Source organism: Scomber scombrus, chromosome 4 (assembly GCF_963691925.1).
Source record: "Scomber scombrus chromosome 4, fScoSco1.1, whole genome shotgun sequence".
Classification (NCBI taxonomy): Eukaryota; Metazoa; Chordata; class Actinopteri; order Scombriformes; family Scombridae; genus Scomber; species Scomber scombrus.
Genome location: NC_084973.1, coordinates 22,292,998 through 22,320,833, shown reverse-complemented (window position 1 = coordinate 22,320,833; position 27,836 = coordinate 22,292,998). Strand labels below are relative to the sequence as shown.

The 27,836-nt window shown below is 39.7% G+C and overlaps 3 protein-coding genes and 1 long non-coding RNA gene across 5 annotated transcripts; 1 reads left to right on the top strand and 3 right to left on the bottom strand.

Moving 5' to 3' along the window:
• Positions 1–15,089, top strand: LOC133979777 (myogenesis-regulating glycosidase-like). Of its 2 annotated transcripts, none has more exons than XM_062418415.1 (6): positions 1–20; positions 2,683–3,132; positions 3,732–4,263; positions 10,648–11,452; positions 11,539–11,657; positions 13,013–15,089. In XM_062418415.1, the coding sequence occupies exons 2-6, from the start codon at positions 2,855–2,857 to the stop codon at positions 13,358–13,360; spliced, it is 2,082 nt and encodes a 693-aa protein (XP_062274399.1). In that variant the 5' UTR covers positions 1–20; positions 2,683–2,854; the 3' UTR covers positions 13,361–15,089. The 2 variants fall into 2 exon arrangements, with proteins under 2 accessions (XP_062274399.1, XP_062274401.1); XM_062418417.1 differs by lacking the exon at positions 1–20 and adding an exon at positions 2,547–2,565.
• A 21-nt stretch (positions 15,090–15,110) lies between these two features.
• LOC133979787 (lymphocyte antigen 6G-like) lies at positions 15,111–27,582 on the bottom strand. Its single transcript, XM_062418427.1, has 3 exons — positions 27,527–27,582; positions 15,525–15,632; positions 15,111–15,396 (listed from the first exon to the last, which is right to left on the bottom strand). The coding sequence occupies exons 1-3, from the start codon at positions 27,570–27,572 to the stop codon at positions 15,248–15,250; spliced, it is 303 nt and encodes a 100-aa protein (XP_062274411.1). The 5' UTR covers positions 27,573–27,582; the 3' UTR covers positions 15,111–15,247.
• Positions 18,649–20,319, bottom strand: LOC133979696 (uncharacterized). The gene is made up of 3 exons (XR_009925066.1): positions 20,172–20,319; positions 18,840–18,947; positions 18,649–18,695 (listed from the first exon to the last, which is right to left on the bottom strand). It is a non-coding gene; the product is annotated as an uncharacterized LOC133979696 (long non-coding RNA).
• Positions 21,149–22,743, bottom strand: LOC133979788 (lymphocyte antigen 6G-like). The gene is made up of 3 exons (XM_062418430.1): positions 22,643–22,743; positions 21,559–21,666; positions 21,149–21,416 (listed from the first exon to the last, which is right to left on the bottom strand). The coding sequence occupies exons 1-3, from the start codon at positions 22,686–22,688 to the stop codon at positions 21,268–21,270; spliced, it is 303 nt and encodes a 100-aa protein (XP_062274414.1). The 5' UTR covers positions 22,689–22,743; the 3' UTR covers positions 21,149–21,267.
• Positions 27,583–27,836: the final 254 nt, after the last annotated feature.

The window sequence follows — 27,836 nt, the reverse complement described above, 5'->3', positions numbered from 1 at the left end:
GAGTCAAATGCAGAGCAAAGGTAAGAAGACAACTCTTTTTTTATTGTCCGTGCGCTATAAACGACAGCTTAAATGTATTCTATAACTTATTTCCGTAACCAATACTCAGACAGTAACCGTGGACACAAATTCACGACAACTGGTACAACCGGTTACCGAGTCACCGTGTTGTCCTGATACCAGTGCAGGCTGGTTATCGATGTGACACATAACCAGTGTTTGTGTCCCAGTCAGTGTGTGTCACCTTGACATTCTGGTGGAAAATTATTACCTAATAATCAGCATCTGGAGATGCTGTTTCTGTCCATTGTGGGCACTTCGTGACCAGTCAGTGTTTTCCATTTTAAGTTTCTATTGTTTTAGGGGTTTAGCTACAGCTAGCACTAACTGTGGGTCAGCCACTATGTTGATGTTAGTCTATGTTGAGCTACTGCAGACACTGTACTGTGAGTATATTCTGTTATACATGTTACCGCGTTGTCACAGTGTGCCAAATACAGCAGCTGTATGTTACATTGCATCCTCCATACAGTGGTCATTCTTCAGAGCATCAAACACTAACTAAACAACTAGCTATGGAGGACTTGTGAACGTATCTATGTTTATGTATTGGCTGCTCAATAATAATTTAAAACAGCAACAGTAAAGTCTTACACTTTACAGCTTGTTGTACTGTACTTTGTACTTTGAATTGTATAAAAATTGGATCCCAAACCCAACAAAATGAAAATGTTTTCCTGTCACAGTGTAGAGGCTTTATGGAAAAATAGTGCCACCATCAGTACTCATATTGAACCATGAAATTATGCTAAACCACTCTTATGGTCCTCTTAAATAATTAATATGTGGTGTGTAGTGATATGACAGCGTCCTTACAAATCAGTGGGCGTTAAAATCTAGGTTGTGTACATCAAAGACTCTCACAACACAATGAGAACATGGAGCCGGGACATAATGATACCTGTTGGTAATAATGATTGGCCTGTGCTGTATCTGAAAACTGTAGGCTTGCTGCAGTATGGTTATTTGAAGGCGGCTGCTCATAAATATTATTTACTCATGTTCAAGGTGCTCTTACTTGAGAGATGATATATAATTGAACTCCGCTGACATGGTGTTTCTGAGAATGTAGCCTGTTTTTATGGTTTCATGGGTTTGGTTACTAGCAGTACCAACTGCCTTTTACCAGATTAAAGCCTCTCTCTCTCTCTCTCTCTCTCTCTCTCTCTCTCTCTCTCTCTCTCTCTCTCTCTCCTCTCTCTCTCATCTCTCTCTCTCTCTCTCTCTCTCTCTCTCTCTCTCTCTCTCTCTCTCTCTCTCTCTCTCTCTCTCTCCTGGAGCAGCTGCATCTGAACTATGCTGCAGGACAAAAGTAACACCAAATGTGCTTGGTACACTTGGAGCACTGACATGAAGATTTTTGGAAAGAACGAATGAATGAATTTATATATAACTCCATTAAAAGTGCTGTTTTGTAGAAAAATCAAAAATATAAGACTATTATTTTACCTTGTCGTGTTGGTTTTTTACAAAATAGCAGTGACAAGTTTGAATTATGATCGACTACAGTGTTGAAAGCTCCAAAGCTATTTATACCCATCGTTCCTGGAGACTGTCAGTGATGCTAATTAAAAACTGGATTGTGAAGCAAATAGCCTAACATGTGCTATTGGGGGTTACAATAGTACAGGATATGTCCTACTTTGATTATTTGGAATATAAAGGGTCATTATATGATGTGGTTACTTCACAGATACAGTACAGTGTACTTATGCATTTTCACATACCTACTGGACAGTTATTGTTGATCAGTGCTTGACATAATAGGCTGATGATTTGTGGACATTTGTCAACCTGTGGTTTTACACATTGTGCTATACTTCATCTGAATATTGATCCCTGTCTTTCTGTGTCTGTCAAGGTTGGACAAATCAGCAATTATTCAGAAATTAAGCTTAGTGAAAGTTCAGACAGGAAGACCATATTTTTTTATGCTCACGTCATAGTTTTATTTCTCATTCTTTAGTCATTCGGAGCATCATTTGACAAGTCAGCTCAGGTGCTTTCTTGATGCTGTTTCGGTGACCCACCACCTCCCCATCACCTCCCCATCACCACCCATTCTCCACATTCATCAGAGCATCACTTCAACCTCATCTGCTGATCAGTCTCAGCAGAGTCAGATTGACATCGTTTGTCTCTGTGCTCTCTCTCCTCTATCCCTTTCTCCCTTCTCTCTCTTCTCCTTCTCTCCCTTTCCCTCTCTCTCTCCCCTCAACCCCAACTGGTCAAGGCAGATGGCCGCCCACCTAGAGCCCGGTTCTGCCTGAGGTTTCTTCCCGAAAAAGAGAGTTTTTCCTTGCCACTGTTGCTAAGTGCTTGCTCATGTAGGAATGTTGGGTCTCTTTCTAAATTAATCAAAGAGTTCGGTCAAGTCCTGCTCCATGTGAAAAGTGCCTCAAGATGACTTTGTTGTGATTTGGCCCAAGATTGATTGATCGAAGTCATCAGCCACCACCACCAGTGTCTGGACTCCATGGATGGGATCTATCATGCTGCTGCTCAGTACTGATGTCCTTCGATTCAAAAATTCTCCCTACAGAGTCTAAGCGCCAAAGACTTTGACAATACCTAATCATTAATATCATCTTCATAATAAACATTCTTTTACTTCATTCTCAGGTCTCTTCAGATTGAAATGGAGACACTGCTAAAGATGGGCAGATAGATGTCCACCCATCTCTCCTCCTCCACCTGCACTGCTGCCAGCGTGAAGTTAACTACAGCTGTCCATTCCTGTCCCGCCTAGCTCCAACCAGCCTCTCTTCACACCTCACTGCCAAAAGTCTTCAGTATGTATCAGATTGTTCCGGTGGCTCCTGGGGAGCAGCAAATGGCGGGGGGTCCTGGTGGATCGCCATTAAAGAAGAAGCTAGCTCATGAAGGTCGGCCCCTGGTAATGGCAGGCATGTTGGGTTGTGTGTTGGTACTGGCTGCCGTGGTCGCCTGGTGTTACTATTCAGCGTCTCTCCGTAAAGCCCAGCTGTTGGAGACTGAGTTGCTGGACCTCAAAAAGGATGGCTTTGTCATTCGTAACCTGGCGGGGGCTGTGATCTTCACTATGACCTTCAGGTGGGTTCACTGTAGGGCCTCGTTTGACTAAAGTATGTAAGGGAGATTATCCTGCTCATGTGGCTGCTATGGCTATTTCAGCGCAATCAAAACACAGTGATTTTAAACAAAAGTAACTTCTTTACACTGTAATAAAATCCAATTCATTCTACAGTAAATATAACCAGTGTGAACATAATAATAACACTTAACACATATCACTGTTTTTGCCTCAGCACAGTTGCTTCTTGTGTGCTGAGCTGTACTAAAGGCTGCCTGTCTGCAATATGTGGAAGGATAATGGAAAGCTAGACGAGACAGACACATGATTACACCCTTAGGGACGACTGATTTAGTAATTTACTCCTTTATCAGCATAGCTCTCATGGACAGAAATAGCCCAAAGTGGAATGGAGCGTTCAATCTTTTGTGATTTGATTTATGATAATTGTCTTTCATGTATTCTTTCTGTTGTGTTGTAGTACTCTAACAACATTTTGGTGAGCCTGACATCTCAGAAATACAGAAATATAACTTGCTGCTAATAATACCTGCTCAGTTAGTGCTGTGCTTAACCAGTTTTTTGTGTTTTCTTCCCCTCTGTAAATGCTCTGTCCCAGGTCCGACACTCTGGATCTGGACTCCTGCTCAAAGGAGGGAAATATTCTGAGCTGCACTAAGTCAGATTCTGGCAAGCTCAACTTCTTTATCCAGACAGTTCGACTAAAGGACACAGTGATGTGTTATCGCGTTCGCTGGGAGGAATTGGAAAATGTACACTCAGTGGAGCACGCTATGGCTTATAATGGCTCTCACTGGTACGGAGGGGCAGAGTTGGCAACACAGCACTGGCCAATCGAGATCCAGGGTGAGGAGGAACCGCGGCCTTTTATCACCAGTGATGTCTACTCTAATCGTAACGCTTTTGGGGGAATCCTGGAGCGTTACTGGCTGTCATCGAATGCGACTGCCATCAAGATAAATGACTCTGTGCCATTTCATATGGGCTGGTCAGAGAAGGACAGGACCCTGAGGTTCCAGGCCCGCTACCATGAGTCTCCATTCAGACCACCAGAGGGACTGCAGGCCTTCCCTGAACTCAGCTATAGAGTGTGTGTGGGGTCAGATGTTACTTCTATACACAAATACATGGTGAGTGCAAACAGCATACAGTACACCATCATCTTTGTTTGTTTCATTATTCATTATTTAATTTAAGTCCTGGGAAAACACATTGAAGGCGAACTCTTAATTACAATGGTGCAGAGGTCCAGACATCGACAATAAGAGCAGACACAACTAAAAGTAAAACAAGGTAAGATTAACAGTGCTAGAAGGTAAAAGTGTAGGAATTGGTGATGAGACTAATAAATAAATACATAATTAAATAAATAAAACATTCAGAACAATTATATATTAAAAGCAATAACTATTACAATCAGTACGATTACCAATTAAACCTGGGATTTGAGTCAGCGGTGTTAATGAGGTCAACTTGAAGTTTTTTTGAAGCATATTCTGAGTATGTGGGTCACAGTAACAGAGAGCAGATATTAATTTTTGGCACCTGCAGGATGTGTCATGTCATGTGATATGTTCATATTATTATTATTTTGCTCTGTCCAAATATTTGAACAAATTGTATTTTGATTTTGGGCAACGTTCTTGAAACTTTAAAGCTAATAAAGCCCACTGAATTGACTTGAATTTAATTTTGTATAATAGCTGCCAACAGTTGAAGGAAGCAGGGTTGAGAGATGGCCCTCTTGTAAAATAACTGTGTGTATAAATTGGAACAAATGCTGATCCCTCCTTGTTGACAGAGCAGGGAAGCAGACTAATATACTGTGTATAAAGGTTTGAGAGTGGAGCTGGCAGTCTGCCCGTAAAAACATCCCCATAATCCAATACAGAGAGGAAAACAGCTTCAGCCATTCTTTTTCTCGTGAATAAAGGAATACAAGATTTATTTCTAAAAAGAAAGCCCAATGAATGTCAGCTTTGATAACAGTATATTTATATGGATGTAAAATATAAGTTTTTCATCAACCCAAATACCAAACAGGACAGAAGTTAGCACCAGCCACCAGCCAAATGCTGGTAAAATATACATCATTTTCATACTATACCAAAATCATTGAAATGACAGAGTAAGACCTAATTCAGAAATAGCTGTCCTGCATGGAAAGTACAACATAGCATAACAAAATGGAGTCGAGTTAAGATTACACAAAATTACACAACCAAACTGCAGTGTTAACTGACACTCATATACATCTGATTGATAATTATTAACTGCTTAAAAGTACTGGAAAGGTAACTGAGGTCAATCAACTTAATCTGTTCATTTACAGTAGAGCTGAAACAACAAGTTGATAAATAAGATAAAATGAGGTAGATAAGATAGATTTTTATTGTGCCAAAGGAAGTTTGTCTTGGACATACAAAATATCTGCTGTTAATCACACAGTGCATACTTACACAGACTGTCACCCAATCACATGTGTTAACTCAATAACTCCGACGACAACTGTACGTTTTCATGACTTAACTCAAACTCTTGCACGGCTACAACAAAGACTGACTCAGCCCTTCATCACTCAGAACATACCTACTTTTGCACATGCGCAGTGGGGAAAGTAGCACATAACAAACTCCCCTTTTCTCTTTAAAGAAATACAGTGCAAAGAAAATATCCTTTTTTTAAATGGCCTTAACATATAACCAGGTCTAAAGTTTCAACTTTAATAACAGTAGAAGAGTAGAGAAAAAGTCTTTGTGGTTTAGTCCATTTAGCTTTTAAGCTGCCATACACCTTCGCTGAGAGCCCTCAGCAAAACGAGTGCAGACGTCCCCTTCTTGGTCAAGCAGTCAGCGAGCTGCTCCTTAGTAGTTGACCACATGATCTGCTGAATAGTCCCAGAGCTGACGAGTTCCTTGATACTACTGATCTCGCGTCTGAGTCTTTTCTCTGTGACTGATTTGGTGGATTTGATAGCATCAAAAAGAGAGTGGTTGTCTGTTACACACACAATAAGCAAATTGTTGCGTGTACAGTCACCTGTGGTGAGCTCTGAATAGAGTGTAGCTAAGAAGACTGCACTGTCGATGCCATCTCCAAGCGCCAAAGTCTCACCAGCTAAAGTGCTTCGGACAACTCTCCTGATCTTCTTTGATTGCCAGCATATAGGCGAGAATCTTCCAACCTCTCCCATAAGCATGATTAGATGCCCCCCTTGAGTGCCTCCATCAGGAAGATTTCCCATGGATGAATCACTGAACACCACCAGCTTTAGGGAGTTGTCTTTTCCCAAGTACTGAAACCTCAAAGTCACCTCCTCTGACTTCAGTTTTCTGATCAGTTTATTTGCACAATGCAGAGTCTGAACAGTGGCGTGCTTTGTACTGGAAGCTAGGATGGATATGTCACACATTATGTCAGGTCTGCTTTGCCTCGCCACCCACAATATCTGGCCAATCTTTGACTTAAGCATATCATATTCAGTGTCTGTTAAGGGAGCCTCTCGCTGTGTGGCTCTGGTGGGATCCACAGGAATGGGCTGAAGATTTTTTATGTACATCCATTGTTGCACCTGTATTTCATCCTCCACAGAGAGAACCTCCATTCCAATGTAGTTGAAGCTGTTGTGTTCTTCCCGCCCAATTTGAAAAGCAGCTTTCAAGTGAGGGATGACTGCCATGGAGAACGTTTCTGAACCCCCCCAGATAAAGTCGTCTACATGACAAGCAAGAACTCCCATTACATTGCAAGAGTCATCCAACCAGTAGAACACTGCAGGGTCCACTTTTGACACAGTACCTCCTGACAGCTGCATAATGTCCTTCACCCTATTGTACCAGTACAGAGAAGCGTCTGCCAGGCCATAAACACACTTCTTCAACTTCCACACAGCTCCTTTGCTCTGAGCTTCTTGGGGAGGCCGAATGTAGACATTTCGGGTTAACTCTTTACCTTGCAAAAAGGCTGCTTTAATGTCCATGGAGTTCAACTGCCATTTCTTTTGACATATAACAGCAATGATCATTTTTAGGGACTCTGAGGCACACGTAGGTGAGTCTTTTGGGAGCTCCTCAGTGTTCATTTCCTCAAAGCCTCTTGCAACTAATCTGGCTTTAGGTACAACCCCCTGGGTTGTTTCCTTGAGTGTGCACACCCACCTTGTAGAGATGCATTTCTGACCTTCATCTTTCACCTCTTCAAACACATTGTTCTGTTTCCAGTTGTTGAGTTCTGCGTGTTTGGCAGACATAAAGGCATCATCATTCACAATCAGTACATCCTCTTCATGGCAGTCTGCACATCGCTCAGCATGCTCAGTTGGACCCAGCTGAAGATTGTCCACTTGTCCTAAGTCCACTGATCCAGTTGTGCCAGCAATTTCCTCAGGCTCTGTGTACTGTAAATTGTACCAGTTTTTGAATGTTCCAGTGGACTTTCCTGCCCGGCTGAGGATTTTTCCAGTGTGTGCTTGGCCACTTCCACTGTCTGTGTATGTAACTACTTGTCCAGTTTTCAGCTTAAGTCCTTCACAAGTAGTATTTGAGTGTACGGATGTGTGAGGGGGCTCATTGTTATCCTCAGCATCTTCATCATTTGAGGGTGCCTCTTCCTCACTTTCATTTACAGTGTCATTTTCATAGAGTCCTGTTTCTGGTAATGTGCCATTTTCAGTTCTCAACTGATCAGCTCTTTCTCTCAACACACAGCCATCAACCTTTCGAAGTCTGGATTGATGTACACGAACGTAAGTGCCCCCGTGGCGAACAAATATCACCACCCCATCTTGGCCGATGACCACACCTGGACCTTTCCACGCTGTAGAATCCACCCGTTTGTAGTAGACCTTATCCCCCTGTTTCATATCGGTCATCAGTGGGTCGCAGTTGTTTACGAAGGGCTCTTCGGATCCGCTCAGAGCATTCTGCTTCTGTGAATGCTCTCCTTGTGGCATGTAATGCTGAGATGTGCTGGGCTATCCAAGTAGACACGCTAGTCCCTTCTAGAGCTGGCGGCTTATCAGTGAGAACTGATGGCAGATTTGGGTTCTGGCCGAACACTAGCAGGTAGGGACTGTAGCCATGCACATTGTGCATAGAGTTTTTTGCCATCAGGGCCCAGTCTAGGGCTGTCTTCCAATCACATCCGTTGTCTCTCTTTACTTTCAACAAGATTTCAGTGAGGGTTTGATTATGCCTTTCTAAGAGACCATTGCTCCATGGACTATAAGCTGCAGTCGTTTTCACTTCAATGTTAAAGTTTTCAGCCAAGTCCCTCATTTCTTCATTATTAAATTCACCCCCATTGTCAGTGAACAGTCTGCGTGGAGGACCATGAACACTTATCCAGCAGTGAATAAAATGCTTCACTATTTCTTTGGGTTTCTTGGTGGTAATAATGCTCCCTGCACTGAATCTTGTGAAGTGGGCAATGGCATGCAGATACCACACCCCTGGCTCTAGATCATGTAAGTCCATAGCTACAGTTTCATTGTAGGTTGAGGCCCTTGGTAAACCTACTGCTGGCTTTTGCTTTGGTTTACTGTACCTGATGCATGTCTCACAGTTCTTTACAATATCCTTCAGGATTGTGATGCACTCCTCATCAGTATTACCTGAGCAGGTCAGTAGTTTTTGTAGTCTGTCAACTGAGGCATGTCCAAACTGCTTGTGCAGTTTCAATAGCACTTTTTGTTTTTCTTGTTTTGTCATGTTTTCTGTCACAATGAGGATCTCGTTTTCATTTTGGATGTCACTTCCATCTGGGGTATTTTTATCCCTCAAGTTCACACAATAATGTCCTGATGATGTCAGTTCAAGTTTTACAGGTTGCTTAAACATTATGGCTTTGTCATTCTCAATGTCCAAAACTGCCCCTGCTCTTTTCAGTGAAGTTTTGCTTAAAAGCAAAGGGATATCGGCTGGGACAACTTCTGTCTCAATTTGACATTTAGTTTGTGCTATCACAGCTGGGATTTTTACTTTCTTTGTGGAGTGCACAATTCTCCCATCGCCAAACTTGAATGGTCTTGCACTTTTCATGTCCTTCATTTTCAGTAACTCCTCCTGTGTTAGTTGACTGACATAATGATCAAGCCATTTTTCGCCACACACTGTTCTGGTGCAAGCTGTGTCAATCACAGCAGACCCCAGAGACTCCACCATGAAAATCTCTGTGTTAGACAATGTGTCTTTAGATAATAAAGTAATGTTGCATTCTTCAACCTCTGTTTGTCTTTCATCTTCTGTTAGTTTAGCATGTTCATTTTTGTGGGGGCAGTCCTTCGCCCAGTGATATAAACTTTGGCAGACTGCACATCTCGTTCTCCTACCATATCTGTCAAGCGGATTAGTACCTTGAACAGCCGCTTGATGTTGCAGATTTGACCTACTTTCTCTCCTGCTGGTAAACTTTGTGTAGTAGGCAGCGTCAGTTGCATCTCCGCTCACCTGCAGTGCACCAGCGCCGCCCTGCGGTGCAGTATCGCCAAATATCCTCCTCAAGGCGGCCTTCATGTTGTCAGACGTGAGGCCTGGACAAGCGGTAAGTGCCAACTGTTTGTCTTTAATATGAAGTCCCGCGGTGTCTAGCAGCTTGAATGCTAATTTTCCATTTTGAACTGGCGAATTCTGTTGTACCTCCGTTCAAACTCGACAATGTAATCCACCATCGAAACGCCATTGTCTTTCGTTATCCGGTCAAACTCTGTGTATGCCTCGTATTGGCGATCCTTTTCCTCCTTCAAATACACTGAGTCCAGTTTCATCAAAAGTGTAATCAGTCCATCATCTTTGTTCAAATCTCCTGCGGCTATTTCCAGCGTGCTGTCCCTAGCTCTTCCGGTTAGCGACAAGGCAACCGCCAAGGCCTGCTTCTTTTGATCCAAGTCAGTAACAAGTCTCCAGATTTCGACTTCATTTTTCCAACTTTCGTAAGATTTTTTCTCATCAAACGCTGGCGGAACTTTATAATTACCAGCGTCCATCCTCTGCTACCAATGTTAACTCAATAACTCTGACGACAACTGTACGTTTTCATGACTTTACTCAAACTCTTGCACGGCTACAACAAAGACTGACTCAGCCCTTCATCACTCAGAACATACCTACTTTTGCACATGCGCAGTGGGCAAAGTAGCACATAACATGCACACACAATACCTACAGCACATAAACAGAGTGCCATAAACCAACAAATTGCACACTGCCATTCATAAATCATAAAAAAAAACAGTTCCATGTTAAGGTTACATATTTTCATTTACAAAAAAATTAATCATCAACAATTTTGATAGTTAATTGTTGAAGTTATTCATCAATAAAATTGAATAACAAGTAACTGTTAGTTGCAGCTCTTATGTATAGATAAAGATATGAAGATTTAACTGAGATTTTTTTTGATTTCCCATTTTGTCAAGTCAGTAAAGCAGCATTTAAACTAAATAAACTAAATATAAAAGTCCTCTTCCACTATGCAGATTTTGATGAAAAATACTCTGTTCTGTGTGTTTTGCTCAGGTGCGTAGGTATTTCCCAAAGCCTATCAAAGTCCCATCTCCTGAAGTGTTTGAACGCCCAGTGTGGTCCACCTGGGCTCTCCACAAGACGGCTGTCACTCAGGAGAAGCTGCTGCGCTACGCCGCTGACATCACCAAGCATGGCTTTAACTGCTCCCATCTGGAGCTGGACGACCGCTACACGGCCGACTATGGAGAATTTGACTTTGACCCTCAGAAGTTCCCCAACGCCAGCGGGATGTTTGACAAACTTAGAGAGGGCGGGTTTCAAGTGTCACTCTGGACACATCCCTTTATTAACTATGACTCCATTAATTTTGGCGTTGCCGTGGAGAAAGGACTGTTTGTGAGGGAGCTGGGCGGTGAGCTGCCTGCTCTAGTTCGCTGGTGGAACGGTATTGGAGGAATCTTGGACTTTACCAACCCAGAAGCCCGTGAGTGGTATTCCTCACATCTGCGCATGCTCAAAACCCGCTATGATGTAATCTCCTTTAAGTTTGATGCAGGAGAGACAAGCTACCTGCCACGCCAGTTCAGCACCCTGGTCCCAATGTCTGACCCCTCCACCTTCACCCGCCGCTACACAGAGATGGCTATACCGTTCAGTGAGCGTGCAGAGCTGAGGGTGGGCTACCAGAGTCAGAATATCTCTTGTTTCTTCAGGATCATTGACAGAGACTCTGTGTGGGGCTATGAGCTGGGCCTCAAGTCCATCATCCCGACTGTGCTGACTATTAGCATCCTGGGCTACCAGTTTGTCTTGCCTGATATGATAGGAGGGAATGCGTACCCCAACCGCACAGCAGGTAGGTAACACAGAAAGTTTAAGTGTTGAAAATAAACTGTGTTAAAAATACATATTGAACATTGATATTTCTGTGTTTTATTTTAGGTGGTTTAGATGGCAAAAGTGATCTGCCAGACAGAGAGCTGTACATCAGATGGTTGGAGCTGTCGGCTTTCATGCCTGCTATGCAGTTTTCTATACCACCGTGGGCTTACGACAATGAGGTGAGTAAAGCAAACCAGTGGCTATGTTGTACAGTTGGAAAAGACAATTTCAATTTCAACTTTATTTACATAACACCTTAAACAAAACATGGTTTTAAAAAAACAAATAAAAACAAAACAAAAAACAATTACAGGATAATATTGTAATGTTGTCATAGTTTAGTCCCAACCAATTCAAACGCTGATTCCTCAACAGGCACAGATCTCTGTCCTGACTCACCAGTGCATTTGTGGCAGTGCCCCCCCTACCCGAAAGAACTTCTCACCCCACTAACCTCAATTCGTCTCCTCCGTTCTACAAATTCAAATCGCCTCCTCCTCTCCAAGACTAGACTTAGCACCATGGGTGATTGAGCCTTTTGTTCAGATGCCCCTCGTCTGTGGAATGCCCTTCCTGAACAGCTGAGGGAGCCACAGTCTATATAGACTTTTAAAAAGGGACTTAAAACCTTTCTTTTTAATAGATCTTTTGTATTTTAATTATTTTCTAATGCTTTATGTTTTGTTTTTGTATTGTTTGTCTTGTAGCACTTTGAGTTTTGCTTTGCAAATGTGAAGCGCTTTCTAAATAAATGTATTATTATTATTATTATTATTATATCACCAACTACATCCGCTCCGTCTTTTATGGACACAACACATTATACTAACAGTGACATAGTTCTTCAGGTTTTAACATACACTTCTATCTAACTCCCCCTTAAAACATCAAAAACATAGCATATTCAATGAATCAGAACGTAAAATACATACACACATAACATACACACACTCCCATACACAGACCGCCCATGAAGCTCTTGCCCATAGAGTTTGAAACTCAGGTGAGCTCCGCCTTGTCCCTGCATACATGTACAACACAATTAGCCTTTTGCACATTTTATCCAACTGCCCGCTGGCTGGAAGCTTGGCACTTCCTCATGACATCAACAACAGCACACCTGGCTGCCTAAATGCCCTGTTCCTCAAACCACACAGCACAGCTCTGCGTGCAACCAGTCTTTAAAATGATCCTGAATGGGTACATTTTTGTTGTAGCAAAATTGTCTGATTTTGATACTACCACTAGGGGTTACTGAAGGTTACACTTTGAAGTTCTACACATTGTGATTTTTAGATAATTTCAGTGTATGAGATGCTGTTTTCAGTATGGTTTATTTTCATACCATTCTGAAATAATCGGAGCCCAAACTATGACTATTGGCTTAAACATATAAAACCACCAGAACACTCCTTTAATGTGTTCTAGTGCCAGAGACCAACAAAAAACAAAACAGAAGCTCTTCTAATTAACCATTTATCATACTACAGTGTGTAATGTGCTGCTAACCTTGTGTCTGTGCATTCACCTGCAGGTGGTGGAGATAGCACAGAAGTTCACAGAGCTTCATAAGACTCTGGTGGCCCCAAGGGTTCTTGAACTGGCAGGCGAGGTCCTTAATACAGGAGATCCAATCATCAGGCCCCTCTGGTGGATCGCCAATGACGACGAGGCAGCGTATAAGATTGACTCCCAGTTCCTTATCGGGGATGACCTGATGGTGGCTCCGGTGTTGGAGCCAGGAAAGCAGGAGAGGGACATTTACCTGCCCGCAGGACGATGGAAGAGCTACAAGGGGGAACATTTTGATAAAGGCCCCATGCACCTCACTGACTACCCTGTGGATCTAGATGAGCTAGCTTACTTCATATGGGTTCACTGAGGACATTCAAGCATTAAGACACATAAACTCACACACATACAGTTGTATGCACATGTACATTCTCCTGAGCACACATGCCAAGAAATAGCAGGCGATTGTTTTTCCAAAAGGGAAATGACCACTAGGGATCTTCTGCCACAGTAAAGTGCGATTTTAGTGAAGATTAACCTCATGTCCACTCTGACTTGCTCTTGGTCTGGACTGCCGCCTGCAGATCCACCCAAAGAATTAGAATGAAACTTGAATTCACTTCTGATTATCTTGCTCCATCCTTAAGGTGATCCTCATCCTCATGTGCCTTCCACAGCCAATAAAACCGATCTCAGATTGTATCTTCACTGTAGTCTTCCACCTAAAAGACATTGACACTACAAATTCTTCTTCTTCTAAGCTTGAGCCCCACAGCTAGAGTGGTTTTGGTTTGAGGGTGACGGTAAGCTTTATTTCCCTCTGTGTGGATCTTATTTCAGTGTAGATGCAATAACTGCATGATAAGGTAACGTATGTGTCTTCATTGTGGCTTGACCGGGTTTGGCACTGAAACGGCAATAAATATGCGCTCTTGAGTTGGACAGATGCACCCCTGCTCAAAGGGCATGTCTAACTTTACGTTACCATGGCGACTTTCCCAAATACCTATGCTTAAGCTAACTTGCATTCATTTGCACAACAAGTAACTTTTTAGTCACTTTCTCTCCATATTTATGAACTTTCTTTTTGATTTGTGGATAGTGTTTGGGTGTATATACTGTACAGTAAATTCATGTAATTCTTGGTGTACATTTGGGGTATTTGTCATGATCTACAGGCTGCAAAACATTTTTATGACAACATTCCTTGACCAGTGCCATTCTGTCATTTCAGTGCCAAAATCTACTGCTTTATGTTTTTTTCCCCCATCTGTACAAGTCTAATTCACAGCTCAGGGTAGATTTAAAAGGAAACATTTGTTATGTTAATATGAATTCTGTTGATCTACTGAAAGTAAATAGATTTGCTACACTACTGATTTGCCTTGTACAACATAGCTCTCAAAAATGCCATATTTTTATGTGCCGTCCATGTCTGCCTTGTAACTTACCTTGCCTTATCAGCTGAACTAAGGGATGCCAATGTTAGCACATAGAACCTTTTATGTTTTTAAGCTCTAACAATGCCAAGCACATGATGAGTTTTAATTCAAAATCTGCCATTTGAATATATGTTTGTCTGTTGAGAGTAAAGCACACTACTAAATGCCTTGCTTGACAATAATTATACTATATAAGAGAATCATCTCTGTTTTTGAAATGTTATAGTCAGTATGTACTGGATTGTTATGTGATTATAACATCTTTTAGATTATTCTTATGGAATAGGACAAGTTTAGACACATGAAATCACCCTGTTTAAAATTGGCACAGTCTTTGTGTTGCTAACTTGCATTCTTGTCCCTCAACCAGATAGTTACAAAGTCAGAAATGATGAAGTGTAGCTTAGCTTTTTTCTACAGAAGATCAAAGAACACTGTTTGCAGGTTGAGGTGCACAAAGAAAAATGTAGGACCCGTAATGTCAGAAGTGGTGTAAGTACTTAAAAACTCTACTGGTGTGCTTTGTTAATCCTCAGGATCAACAACTAACCACATAATTTATTAATGTTGATACTTTATGTTCAGTTTCATCATGCATGCTATTATTTCTGTAAACATTTGATGTGAAATGCAGGTTGTGAGGAATAAAACAATTTAATCATCAATAATATTGTGGTTTTATTGAAAGTTGTTGTTAATTCAATGTCGTTTACAGGTTTTACATTTAAATTCGTTTTTTCTTACGGAGTTGGGCATGGAAAAAAAGTTCAGGATAGAAATATCAACATATTTTAAGCTGTATCTGTTCAACAGCCTCAAAGAAAGAGAGTGATAATGGCTGAGGACACCAGCAGGAGGATGACACTGGGACCATTAGGTGTGGCATCATTACACAAGTCCTTGTCACAGCAAGTCATGGGGCTTACACATGAGTCAGAGGTGGAGCAGCCCTTGGTGATTATACCTGCAAGACATGATTTCAGCAACAGCCTCTGGGCATTTAGTAAAGAAATATATCTACTCAGACTCAATCATTTCTTTGAAATGCTCAGTTTTAGCTATATGTAGTAATAGTATATAAGAGCAACTTACGATTCAAATTCAGAGAGAAACAGATGTTAAAGTCGGCAGGACAAGTTTGGATCTCTGTGCAGGATTTAGGGTTGATGGTTTCACATGTATAGCATCTTAATCCACATGCTGTATAGAAACAAAAATATAGTCACACACAGTTTCATATACTTCAGATCAAAGGATCATCATTATACTGATTTCCACAAAAAAGAAGATTTTTTTTTTTAAATGGATCTTTTTGTTTTAACTAGTTCCCATTGTTCAAAATGTGGTGTTTCCTACAGCAAGCAGACACTCATCTCCACAGTTTGTGCATCGTCACGGTTCAGAAATGTCTCATAAGAGAATATGAAGAGGAGAAAGACCAAACACAAAATGCTAAATAACTGCTAATTATGAATACTAATAAAGTTCCCCCCACTGTAGTTTGTCTTAAAATGGTCATTTAAAAATGTGATCATTGTTAAAAACATTTTTATGCAGAGACCTTTAGAGGGGCGTTTAAAAGGAGCAAATGGAGCAAGATTTTAAAACATCAACATAATTTACGTCATGGCCAGTTGAATTATGGCGACCCATATTAAAACAGAATGGGCCTTTAAAATATTAATTACACAAGTAATTCATCTACTTAAAGGTTTAAGTTCCTTACCAGTTGTCCTGCTTTGAATTTGTTCATGTATTTTCTTTGTCTGTCTTTTGCACCACTTTTGAACGCTGCCTCTCCATTATTTTGAGCTGTATTTTATTCTTAAAAGATTGTTCCCTTTTGATCCCATTTGTTGTATTCCTCTTACTTTTTTTTCTTTTGTTTTTTAAAATATTTTTTAAATGTCTTATAATTATGGGATTTGAAGAAGTCATGTTATGCTCTGGATCAGAGATATGGTCATCATGTTGTGGTGTAAAATTTGCATAACAATAATTAATAATGAACACTGATGCATTTGTTATTTGTGTATTTTATTGTTGGCTACGTTTTGGTAAGGATAATCAAGAATGGAGGCCTTATGGTACGAGAGGAGATGTGTGTGATTCTGCACTTACTGAATGAATAAGCACTTCAATGATTTGATAAACATACCCTGAATGTGATTAAACGTATTACACTTTTATTATTATTATCTTTTAAAAGGAAAAGAATGCAGTAACAAAAGCCACGAAACAGTATTGTAATTGAGATAGTATATAACTTAAAGTAAGTGGGCATCAGTCAATGAACTGAGGTAACCCTTGTATAGAAGAAACTGAACTGAAATAACCCCTGTATAACACACTGAAGATTCAAGGCCACACTCTGAAAAAACTCCATGCACCTGTGACTGGAGTTTTGAACGAAAAGACTATTATGTGATCAATGCCAAGAAAAGTTGTTTTGAAAGGAATCTGATTGGTTGAAATTTACTTGGGCAAAGGGGATTTCACACTTTCCCACGATGGCCAGACCTTTTATTATCACTATAAAAGGAAACATTTATCTGAAATCATCAATCACTCTAACTGCATTCAGCTGGACGACTCTTGGTGATTTTTCTGTTTGGACCTTTTGAAACTTTAACTTCTTAAAATAACGAATTATTGGACTGTTAATTTGCTACTACAATGTCAAAAGCACATTCTTTGTTTAGAAACTATATATATCTGTTATCTGTCTGAGCCCTTTTTAACTTTGAGAATCTGCCCCTCTGAAGGTCTCTGCACTGACACCCTGGCTGCTTCTGTGTGTGTGTGTGTTTTTTTTTCTCCTTAAACTTTTTCTTTTGATCTTTAATCAGATACATTGTCTTCCTTTTGAATCAGTTAATAACTTTCTCTTGTTTTTCTTTCACCATCATTAAACCCCCCCCACCATGCAGTTCTTCCTCATGCCTGCCAAGGCCCGTGTCAAAAAGCCTGAGTCAGCATGAAGCAGAATTGTAACTTGTAAGCCATTAAGCAGCAGCACTAGACAATTAAAAGAACACTAGCACATTTTAAAAACTTAAGCTCCACTGAAGAGCAACTGTAGCAACTTCTTCTTCTATTGTCTGGCATTATTATTTAATGCCTCACATGCTACATTTCATGTGTTTGTGTGACATTGTCGAGACAAATCATGTGAATCAAAAGCTTTTCTTGCCTGTAGACAGAGTCAGAAACAGGATCAGCGCTCCGTAAAGCTGCATCGTGAACTGATTGTCCTATGTATGAGAGGAGAACTGGAGAGAGGATGTGAACTCTTCTAAAACTCTTTTCCTTCCTTTATCAGTCCAACTTCTCATGACCAGCTTGACCACTCATATCCTCATAACAACTCCATCCACATGACCTCAGCAAAACTATGTGGTTGTTGAACTTTCTGTGCTCATACAGTTTGGTGTTATGTGAAGATCACATGTTTCAAAAATGGTTTATACAAATTTGACCTGTGTTTAAAGTAATTAACAAGCACTGAAAAAACCCTAATAATCATCCAAAAAATGTTTTATCTGCTAAGTGACTTATTATTCATCCATAACAGTAATATATGCATTACTTCAATATTTTATGTAGCAATAGGTACAATTAATGTATTGCTAATAATGATGAAGGGAACAGGCAGATAAGACCGTGAGATAATCTGATGAATAAAATAATTCAAATAGCTTGCTTACATTTAAATGAGCAATTATTGTAACAACTTTGGTGTTATAGGTCAAAATACTTCCCTATGAAAAAATGGAGAAGATTTAAGACAAAAGCTTTAATGTTATTTTAACCAATGACACAACAAGTGTCATCTCCACCATGGTGTGTGTGTTTGTATTGTATGTATGTGTGTGTGTACTGCAGCTGGAGGGCAGGTGATGTGTGTGGCTTTTACTTGACGCATTTAGGGAATAAAACAATTTAATGGTCAATCATGTTGCGGCTTTATTGAACAAAAATGTATTTATTGTCAATTCGGTGTCGGTTACAGCTTTTACTGTTTATTTACCTCCTGAGTTGTACATGTTGTGTGAGAAAAAAAGTGCAGGATAGAAATAACAACATATTTTAAGCTGTAGCTGTTCAAGAGCCTCAAGAGAAAAAGAATGGTGATGGCTAAGGACACCAGCAGGAGGATGAGACAGGGACAAATAGGTATGGCACTATTACACAAGTCATTGTCACAGCAAGTTATGGAGCCTATACATGCAGCTCTGGGGAAGCAGGTCTTGGTGGTTAAACCTGCAAGACATGAAATGGAAAAACCTTAATTTCAACAACAGCCTCTGGGCATTTAGTAAAGAAATATATCAACTCAGACTTGATCATTTCTTTTAAATGCTCTATTTTAGCTTTATTTAGAAATATTACATAAAAACTATTTACCACTGTCGGTCACGGTGGCACACTGATCAAAGCCAGCAGGACAACTTATGGTCTCTGTGCAGGATTTAGGGTCGGTGGTTACACATATGTAACATCTTAATCCAGATGCTGTACAAAAACAAAAATACAGTCACCCACAGTTTCATATACATCAGATCTAAAAGTAATCATGATATTGATTTCCACAAAAAAAGAGAGAAAAAAAAATCAATACTTAAAAATAGATCTTTTTGTTTTAACCATTTTATGTTCCCATCGGTCAAAAACTATTTTTTCCTATTGCAAGCAGACGCTCATCCCCACAATTTAGTGAATTGTGTCCTCAGTCACATAAAGGTTTCCAGTAAGAGAACAAGAAGAGGTGAAAGAGAGAGAAAAAGCAAAGAAGCTGCTAATTATGAATCTTTATTTTTGTAACCAGGTTGGAAAATGTGAATGTAATTACTGAAGCCGCCAGATGGCGATGTCATAATTTGGATATCCCTTGTGAGCACAAAGGATATGTGTGGCTACACAACTAACTCTAACCATTTCAGTGCTCATGCCTAAACCCAAACAAGTGTATGTATCATGTAGTCAAGTAAGTCTATCTGCAGACTCACAGTACAAGGCAAGGTATAGACACACACACACACACACACACACACACACACACACACACACACACACACACACACACACACATATATAGGCACAGATTTATATTTTTGCCCGTGGGTGCCCAAATTAAATAAATACCATCATATAAACATCATATAATTCTGACTATATAGGGGTGCTCACTGCTTCTGAACATCTGACTTGGAACAACGAGAGGGTGCTGTTCTATTCCGGCGGGTCAGAGGGAGAGAGAGGGTCCTGGGTAGGGAAGGAGCCGCCGCCCGTCTCTCTCTCTCTCTCTCTCTCTCTCTCTCTCTCCTCACTTCACGTCGTTTACGTCAATGGAGGGAAAATTGAATTCGGGCCGAAAGTTTTATTTACAAGATTAAACTGAGTGACACGGTCTCTGTCTATCGATCGCGCAGCACCTGTACACACACACACACACACACGCACACACACACACACGCACACACACACACACACACACACACACACACAAAGCGCTGTCCATGGTGCTGTGACACCGAACCGGCTATACAAGCACTGATGCGCATATCATGCCCACACAAAGATGGGACTTGCACGTTTTTATTCACCATACATACTTATTAATTCACAGCACAAACTCATATACTCATCGTTACACCATTTTTGACCCATGAAATCTCCAGCCTACAAAGTGGCCTATTGTTACGGAAAGAAAGAAAAATATTTGAGTCAGGCACTCACCACTGGCTGCTGTCTACCACCGGAGGAACGTGTACTGTACATGGGGCATGCATTTTGTCAGCAGCCGAACATACTTCACAGAGCACTTTGTTTCTTGCTGCATCATAGAGAATCCACGGGAATTTAGCTTTCCAGCTAGCCTGGTACTTTCTTCCCTGCTGACCCTTGCTGCTGTCCGTGTCTCTGGTGATGCTGCTACCGCTGCCGCCACCGCCCCCACCGCCGCCGCTGCTGCTGGTGCTGCTGCTGGTGTTATTCAGCGAACATACCCTCGCTGTAGCTAACTTGAAACCACCGAGGTGGTGATCTGTGACGTTTGTTTTTTTTTTCTTTTTCAGAAGTTACGTTGCATCTTGGGTAATTTGAGTGTGAGTAGTCAGCTCTTATCGTGCCATTTACATTGATTTTCTATGTAGACTTGCTGCTCAATTTGCGTCAGACGCTTTTGGCGTGAACGCCCCATTAGACTCAGAGTTTGTTGAACCTCCTACCTGGAATACCCCCCAGGAGTTGAAGTTGGACTGATAAAGCTTTCCTTGATCAGTCTGATAAAACCTTCCTTTATCAGTCCAATCTGTCAGTTTAATTTCAGAGCTTGATCAGTTTCATTTCCTCATAAAGTCTCCACGCTGGTGGCATAGTTTACCTGAGATGGCCGTCTTATTTACATGTGAATAAAGACAAGAACAGGAAGTGATTAAATCATCTTTAGTAGCAGATAAAATCTCTTTTGTTTGAGATGAATCCAATTTGCCAATTCTGTGTACAAGTCATGAAACAAATATTGTGAAAATATTGAGGTTCATCATTAAAGTTTTTTTCTTGTTGCAGTTCATCTAGTTTCTCTACAAGTCTACAAGAATGACACAAGTGATTTTATTCCAAGTTATGCATTTATTATTTATTTTTTTAGAAACGTTTATTTGAAAATCTGTAGGATTGGAAAATTCCTCACTTTGACAGTTGTGTGTTTTCAATTAATTGTCAGTTACAACTTTTACTGTTTATTTACTTCCTGAGTTGTACAAGTGATGTGAGAAAAAAAAGTGCAGGATAGAAATAACAACATATTTTAAGCTGTAGCTGTTCAAGATCCTCAAAGAAAGAGAGTGATGATGGCTGAGGACACCAGCAGGAGGATGCCACTGGGACCAGTAGGTATGGCACTATTACACAAGTCTTTGTCACAGCAAGTTATGGGGCCTATACATGCGATGCTGTGTAAGCAGGTCTTGGTGGTTAAACCTGCAAGACATGATGGAAAAACTTCAATTTCAACAACAGCCTCTGGGCATTTAGTACAGAAATATATCAGCTCATACTCCATCATTTCTTTGAAATTCTCTAAAATTCTTTTATTTAGTAATAGTATATAAGAACAATTTACCTTTCACATTCACAGATGAACAGCGGTCTAAGCCAGCAGGACAAGTCATGGTATTGTTGCAGGATTTAGGTTCAGTGGTTACACATGTGTAGCATTTTAATCCAGATGCTGTACAAAAACAAAAATACAGTCACACACAGTTTCACAAAATTCAAATCTAAGGATAGTCATGACATTGATTTCCACAAAAAAAGAGAAAAAAAGCAATTTTGAATCTTTATTCATGTAACCATGTGGGAAAATGTGACTGTAATAACTAAAGAGATAACCAGATGGTGGTGTCATAATTTGGATATCCCCCTTTGAGCACAAAGGATATCTGCAGACTCCAACACTACATGGAGATGAGTCTATCTGCAGTCTTGCATCAACAGGCAACAGTTATCAGAGTTGCCATATCTGGATCTTTCGTTTTCCTTTTTAGAGTCTATTTTTACATCTGAAATTACCCTAACCCTAGCCCTGCATTGTCTGTGGAGAGTAGCATGATGTTTTTCAATATACAGAAAACATGTTTTTCTATATATTATGGACTGCATTGTGGACCCTGAATTTATCATCATAAATAGACATCAATAGAATATTTTATTTAAAATGTTCTCATTCAAATTAAAAATTAACCATCCAAAGCTTCTGTAGTTCCCAAACACCCCCCTCTATTTACATGAAAAGGTTCAGTCCTGGCTCCAACCCAGGCCAACACTTACAGCGATTAGCTTTGTAAAATGCAACCCATTTTTGATCTCCAAAGTGTCATTTTTTCTAGATGAATTTGTTTGTTTGTTGAGGACATATAAAGAGACTAAAGCACACACACAATAGATCATAGTCTCTCTGAATTCATTGGGTCGGGGACAACAATATAGAATGATGTGGTTTGTTTTAAGATCTCATGTTACACTCTGTTTGAATGTAACATATAATTCAACAGATTATGCTGTACGCTTTATGTTGATGAAGGTCTCTGGGCAGCTCTTCCTTTTCAGATTGTACAGTAACAATAACCAATAATCTACTTTTAACATTAATACATTTCATTTATTTTTGTGACAATGTCGAGCCAAAGCATGTGAATCTTTCTTACCTGTAGACAGAGTCAGAAACAGGATCAGAGCTCCGTAAAGCTGCATCGCGAACAAATAGTCAAACGTATGAGAGGAGAACTGGAGAGAGGATGTGATCTTTTCCAAAGCCTTTCTTTATCAGTCCAGCTTCTCAGTTTTCACACACTTTGATTTCTCACAAAGGCTCCACCCAGGTGACTCATCTTATCTGAGACATCTGAGTGGGCTGAGACAGGCTTCATATTTACATGTACACTTGTGTATCTTCAGATAAAATCTTTTTGTGTGAGATGAATACAACAATTTTTTTGTACAGATTATAAAACAAATATTATGAAAATATTAAGAGTTATGATCAAATTTATTTTCTTATTGTTGTTCATCTAGTTTCTGTGCAAGTCTGCTGGAAAGACATATCTATCTGTGACTGTTGGCATGAAATATCAAGTGATAGACATTTAAAAGGAAATGGAAACCTACAGATCATGAAATGTTACACATTAATATAGCTGTGTTTGTTCGATGTTGACAAATATATGTACACTGTATAGAGCATATGTTGTGTGTATGATGTACAGTAATTGCTGTAGTGTCCTGCGATAAAAAAAAACACATTTGGGCAGTGTTGATTAAGTGATGTCAGCTAGCACCCCCCCCCCCCCCCCCCACAGTCTTATCACATAACAACCGTATGTCACACCCTAAATGCAAATGCCCCCTTTCTTGCCTTTTGTTTCCTGCTGTATTTGCATTCCATCTGTTCACTGCCTTACAATACACCCATTTATACACTGTCTGATCACTGATTTTGTTTTATTATATAAAAGTGCTTCCCTGTCACCGGCTCAGATCTACTCTGTCTGCAAAGTTCACCAGTGTGCCAGCCATTCATTAAACCCACACCCTACAGCAAACTTCTGAACAGGACTTTAACACCAGTCTGTTTGTCCCCTGGGACAGATGCACAACTTAGTATGTGTTAGATTTTATTTTAAGTCCTGTTTTATCATTTTTAATTCTAGTTTCAATGTGGAGGTCAAAACTACAGCAACACATGTAGTACAAAGAGCAACATAGACCAATGCATTTTGGCTTGTGGCTTTAATCAGGGTCATTAGTTAGTGTCTCATAACAAGGCTGTTATTTGATGCAATGCCAATATATATATAAGAAATAAACAATTGTAGGTATTTTTATTGAACAAACATTGATGTGTGTTAGTGCATTATATCCTGATGTTTTTTTCTTGTTTTTTTCCACTTCTAAAAAGAAATGTAGCTTAATACTGTGTTCTACAGGAGATCAATGAATGATACGGAGGTCTATCAAGAAATAGGGTTAGAAAATAGAAATAGGCTCATAGTGTTGGAAGTGGTTTTGCACTGTTCTGCAGTTAAATCAGCAGAGACCAGGGAATTAAGTAAATAGAGTTGTTTATTATACAGATGATATTAATGATTAGGTATTGTCAAAAGTCTTTGGGGCTTGAACCCTGAACTTATCATCATAGTTAGACATTAATAGAATATTTTATTTAAAATGTTCTTATTAAAATGAAAAATTAACCATCCAAAGCTTCTGTAGTGCCCAAACACCCCCATCTATTTACATGAAAAGGTTCAGTCCTGGCTCCAACCCAGGCCAGCACTTACAGTGATTAGCTTCATATAATACAATCATGTTTCTAAAAATAAAATGTCTAATCACACATGGCTTTTAAAGGGAATGGGAGTTGATGCTCTGCATGTCACGCCCAAAACACAGAGACATAAGTACCACCCCTTTGAACCATGTAGCTGGTGTATCGACCATTGTTCCGCTGTTAAAATAGCTAATGTGGATACTCTCACATCCAATAGATCATAGTCTTTCTGATTTCATCGGGTTGGAGACAACAATATAGTTTAATGTGATTTGTTGTAATTCTGTTTGAATGTAACGTACTATAATTCAACAGATTATGCTGTAAATGATGTCACAATTATGATATTATTTATGCTATTAAAATTGAACAGATTATGCTGTAAATTATGTTGATGCATTGTGTTTTAAAATCTTGTTCCTTTACCCCTTTTTAACTTTAAGGTAAAAAATGCCCAGCTAAAGTATGTGAATCATAAGCTTTTCTTACCTGTAGACAGAGTCAGAAACAGGATCAGAGCTCCATTAAGCTGCATCATGAACAGATTATCAAACGTATGAGTAGAACTGGAGAGAGGATGTGAACTCTTCTAAAACCTTCCGTCATAAGTGCAACGTCTGAGGTTTTTTTCCAGAGCTTGATCAGTCACATTACCTCACCAAGGCTCCACCCAAGCAGTCTCATCCTAGCTGAGACAAGCATCATAGGGGGTGTGAACTCTCCTTTATTCACCACTTGTACCTTACATGTTCATGTTAAACATTACACCATATTATTTATTGTGTTCATTTTGCTGTAATTTACCATAGCTATTGTAGCACTGCAGCACTTACTATCCCGGGTTTGTCTGTGTTAGCATTAAGTTACATTTTAAAGTCTTTTTTCAGATTCTACAGTAACAACCAATAATCTACTTTAAACATTAATGCATTGAAAAACTTTACCTCTTAGAAATGTTGCTTTGCCACAGTTGAGAATATCTATTATATTGGTGCCATCTCATGATCTTCTACTGGTACTGATTTTAATGTTTTAAATGTTTTGGATGTGTTTATTAAGTAACCCCTTAAATGATAAGTTCACAACATTTCAAGTTTTTCTTAAAATAATAGACAGCTCAAATTCCCAGACACCATTGCTGTGATCATGCCCAGGCCAGACATGGTTCTGGTGTCAGGATCAACAAGATGAGCAGTCCTGCTGGAATAGACTGTTCCCTGGGAGGAATGTATGGAGAAGGGGATGGAGGACCCGGTGAAACCCCGTCGAAGTTGGGTATACATGGTTTATAGGACAGTGGCTCAAATTTTTGGCGCTTCAGGGTCTCTTTAGTTTCTTCAGTGAATAATGAATGATAATATAACGGCCTCTGTATTGCTGTAAATGAATACTTGCAGCTTTATGAAACTATACTCCTCAAGTAAAATAAACTTGTTGAACTTTCTGTCTTCATACAGTTTGGTGTGATAAATAAATAATGTGCTTCAAACATTTTTTTGTTTAATTTGAAACTGATCGGTTGTTCAGTGAGTAGGGTCAGATTATTATTAGTCAGAAAAGGGTGTAGACCTTTAATGTTCTTGGGTAAGATTTGACCTGTGATTGAATTCATTAACAAGTACTGAAAAACACACTAATTATCATTAAAAAAATGTTTTATCTGCTATGTGACTTATTATTCATCCATAACCATAATATATATACTTACTTTGATATTTTAGGTATCTTAGACCACATTTAACTTACAATCAGCAAATTGTTTTCATTTAAAATAACTTTCTTATACATTAAAATTAGCTATTATTGTTACATGCATTGTGTTATGGATCAATATTGACTGCAAATACTTTCCTATGAAAAAAAAGTCTTTAATATATGAGCTTTAATTCCAAAAGTAACACTTTATTTTAGCCAATGATGCAACATGTGTAATCTCCGCCATGGTGTGTTCGTATGTGTGTGTGTGTGTGTGTGTGTGTCTGAATTCTGTGCCAGGTTTGCATATTATTATAATGTGTGGTTTTCTTTTCGGATTTCATTACTATTATTTTTTGTTTTCTTATAGTTTTTGTTATTCATGGTGGTTTTGCTAAATGTACTGTACATTTCTCTGCATAAACAAATCATAGTTACTACCAAGTCTAATTTGACCCGTAACACAACAGATGTAACTAAAAAAAGGCATTAAACACACACAGTGTCTGTTACAGCTTTTACTTACTGAGTTGTACAAGTTGTGTTGCAGGATAGAAATAACAACATATTTTAAGCTGTAGCTGTTCAAGATCCTCAAAGAAAGAGTGTGATGATGGCTGAGGACACCAGCAGAAGGATGACACTGGGACCAGTAGGTATGGCACCATTACACAAATTCCCTTCACAGTAAACTGGGGGGATTTTACATGAAGATCTGTCATATATCTGCAAGACATGATGGAAAAACTTCATCAACAGTTTAGGGTGAGTACGTGTACATGTGTACTTCTACTTTAAACATTAATACATTGAAAAACTTTGGCAACATCTTGTGACCTTCTGGAGGTAGTGACCTTAAAAGTTGTGGACGTGTTTAGTACATGATAGGTTCACAAAATTTCAAGTTTTTCTTAAAATAATAGACAGCTCAAATTCCCAGACACAACTGTCGTGATCATACCCAGGCCAGACATGGTTCTGGTGACAGCATCAACAAGGCAAGCAGTCCTGTTGGAATAGTTTCCTGTTTCCTGGGAGGAACAGATGGAGGAGGCTTTCGAGATGAAGAGTGCCAAGTACGAGAGGTTGGTAGGTGAAGGTCAAAGCAGGGGATGGAGGCCCCGGTGCAATCCCGGCGAGGTTGGGTGTAGAAGGTTTGCAGACCAGTGGCTTAAAATTCCTGGGAAATGAGGGACTGCAAAGCAGGAGAGGCATCAAGGCATCAAGATGGTTGTGGATCAAGCGGGGTGATCTGTGGACCACACAAGATACTAGCTGGGTCTTGATCACCCTCAGTTGGGTCACCTTGGTGATGGTGTCTGATAAAAGACCTGAAACACTCAATGATCCCAGATAAATTACTGATGATGTCTCTAAGATGCATTAAAAGATTAATGTTTAACTTTAAGTACCTGCCCCTCTAAAGGTCTCTGAACAGCCCTGGGCAGCTATGCCTTTTCAGATTGTACAGTAACAATAACCAATAATCTACTTTTAACATTAATATATTTCATTTATTTGTGTGACAATGTCGAGCCAAAGCATGTGAATCATAAGCTTTTCTTACCTGTAGATAGAGTCAGAAACAGGATCAGAGCTCCGTAAAGCTGCATTGTGAACAAATAGTCAAACGTATGAGCGTAGAACTGGAGAGAGGATGTGAGCTCTTCTAAAACCAACATCTATATATCTATAACAACCTCTCATCAGTTTCATTTCTTCACCTCCGCTAACTTCATTGTTAAACCAACATGTTTCAGCTTGCAACCTTCATTAGGGTCATTAGTTAGGGTCTCATAACAAGGCTGTTATTTGATGTAATGCAGCTTTATAAGAAATAAACAATTACAATTCATCAAGTGTAGGTATTTTTATTA

What these genes read in the sequence shown, in the direction of transcription:
- LOC133979777 (XM_062418415.1), top strand. Translation starts at nt 2,855, where the DNA reads ATGTATCAGATTGTTCCGGTGGCTCCTGGGGAGCAGCAAATGGCGGGG. An exon ending in ATCTTCACTATGACCTTCAG is followed by an intron (nt 3,133 to 3,731) that starts GTGGGTTCACTG and finishes GCTCTGTCCCAG; the next exon opens with GTCCGACACTCTGGATCTGG. An exon ending in GTACCCCAACCGCACAGCAG is followed by an intron (nt 11,453 to 11,538) that starts GTAGGTAACACA and finishes GTTTTATTTTAG; the next exon opens with GTGGTTTAGATGGCAAAAGT.
- LOC133979788 (XM_062418430.1), bottom strand. Translation starts at nt 22,688, where the DNA reads ATGCAGCTTTACGGAGCTCTGATCCTGTTTCTGACTCTGTCTACAG. An exon ending in GTTTCTGACTCTGTCTACAG is followed by an intron (nt 21,667 to 22,642) that starts GTAAGAAAGATT and finishes GTTTTTGTACAG; the next exon opens with CATCTGGATTAAAATGCTAC. An exon ending in TTCATCTGTGAATGTGAAAG is followed by an intron (nt 21,417 to 21,558) that starts GTAAATTGTTCT and finishes CATGTCTTGCAG; the next exon opens with GTTTAACCACCAAGACCTGC.
- LOC133979787 (XM_062418427.1), bottom strand. Translation starts at nt 27,572, where the DNA reads ATGCAGCTTTACGGAGCTCTGATCCTGTTTCTGACTCTATCTACAG. An exon ending in GTTTCTGACTCTATCTACAG is followed by an intron (nt 15,633 to 27,526) that starts GTAAGAAAAGCT and finishes GTTTCTATACAG; the next exon opens with CATGTGGATTAAGATGCTAT. An exon ending in TTTCTCTCTGAATTTGAATC is followed by an intron (nt 15,397 to 15,524) that starts GTAAGTTGCTCT and finishes CATGTCTTGCAG; the next exon opens with GTATAATCACCAAGGGCTGC.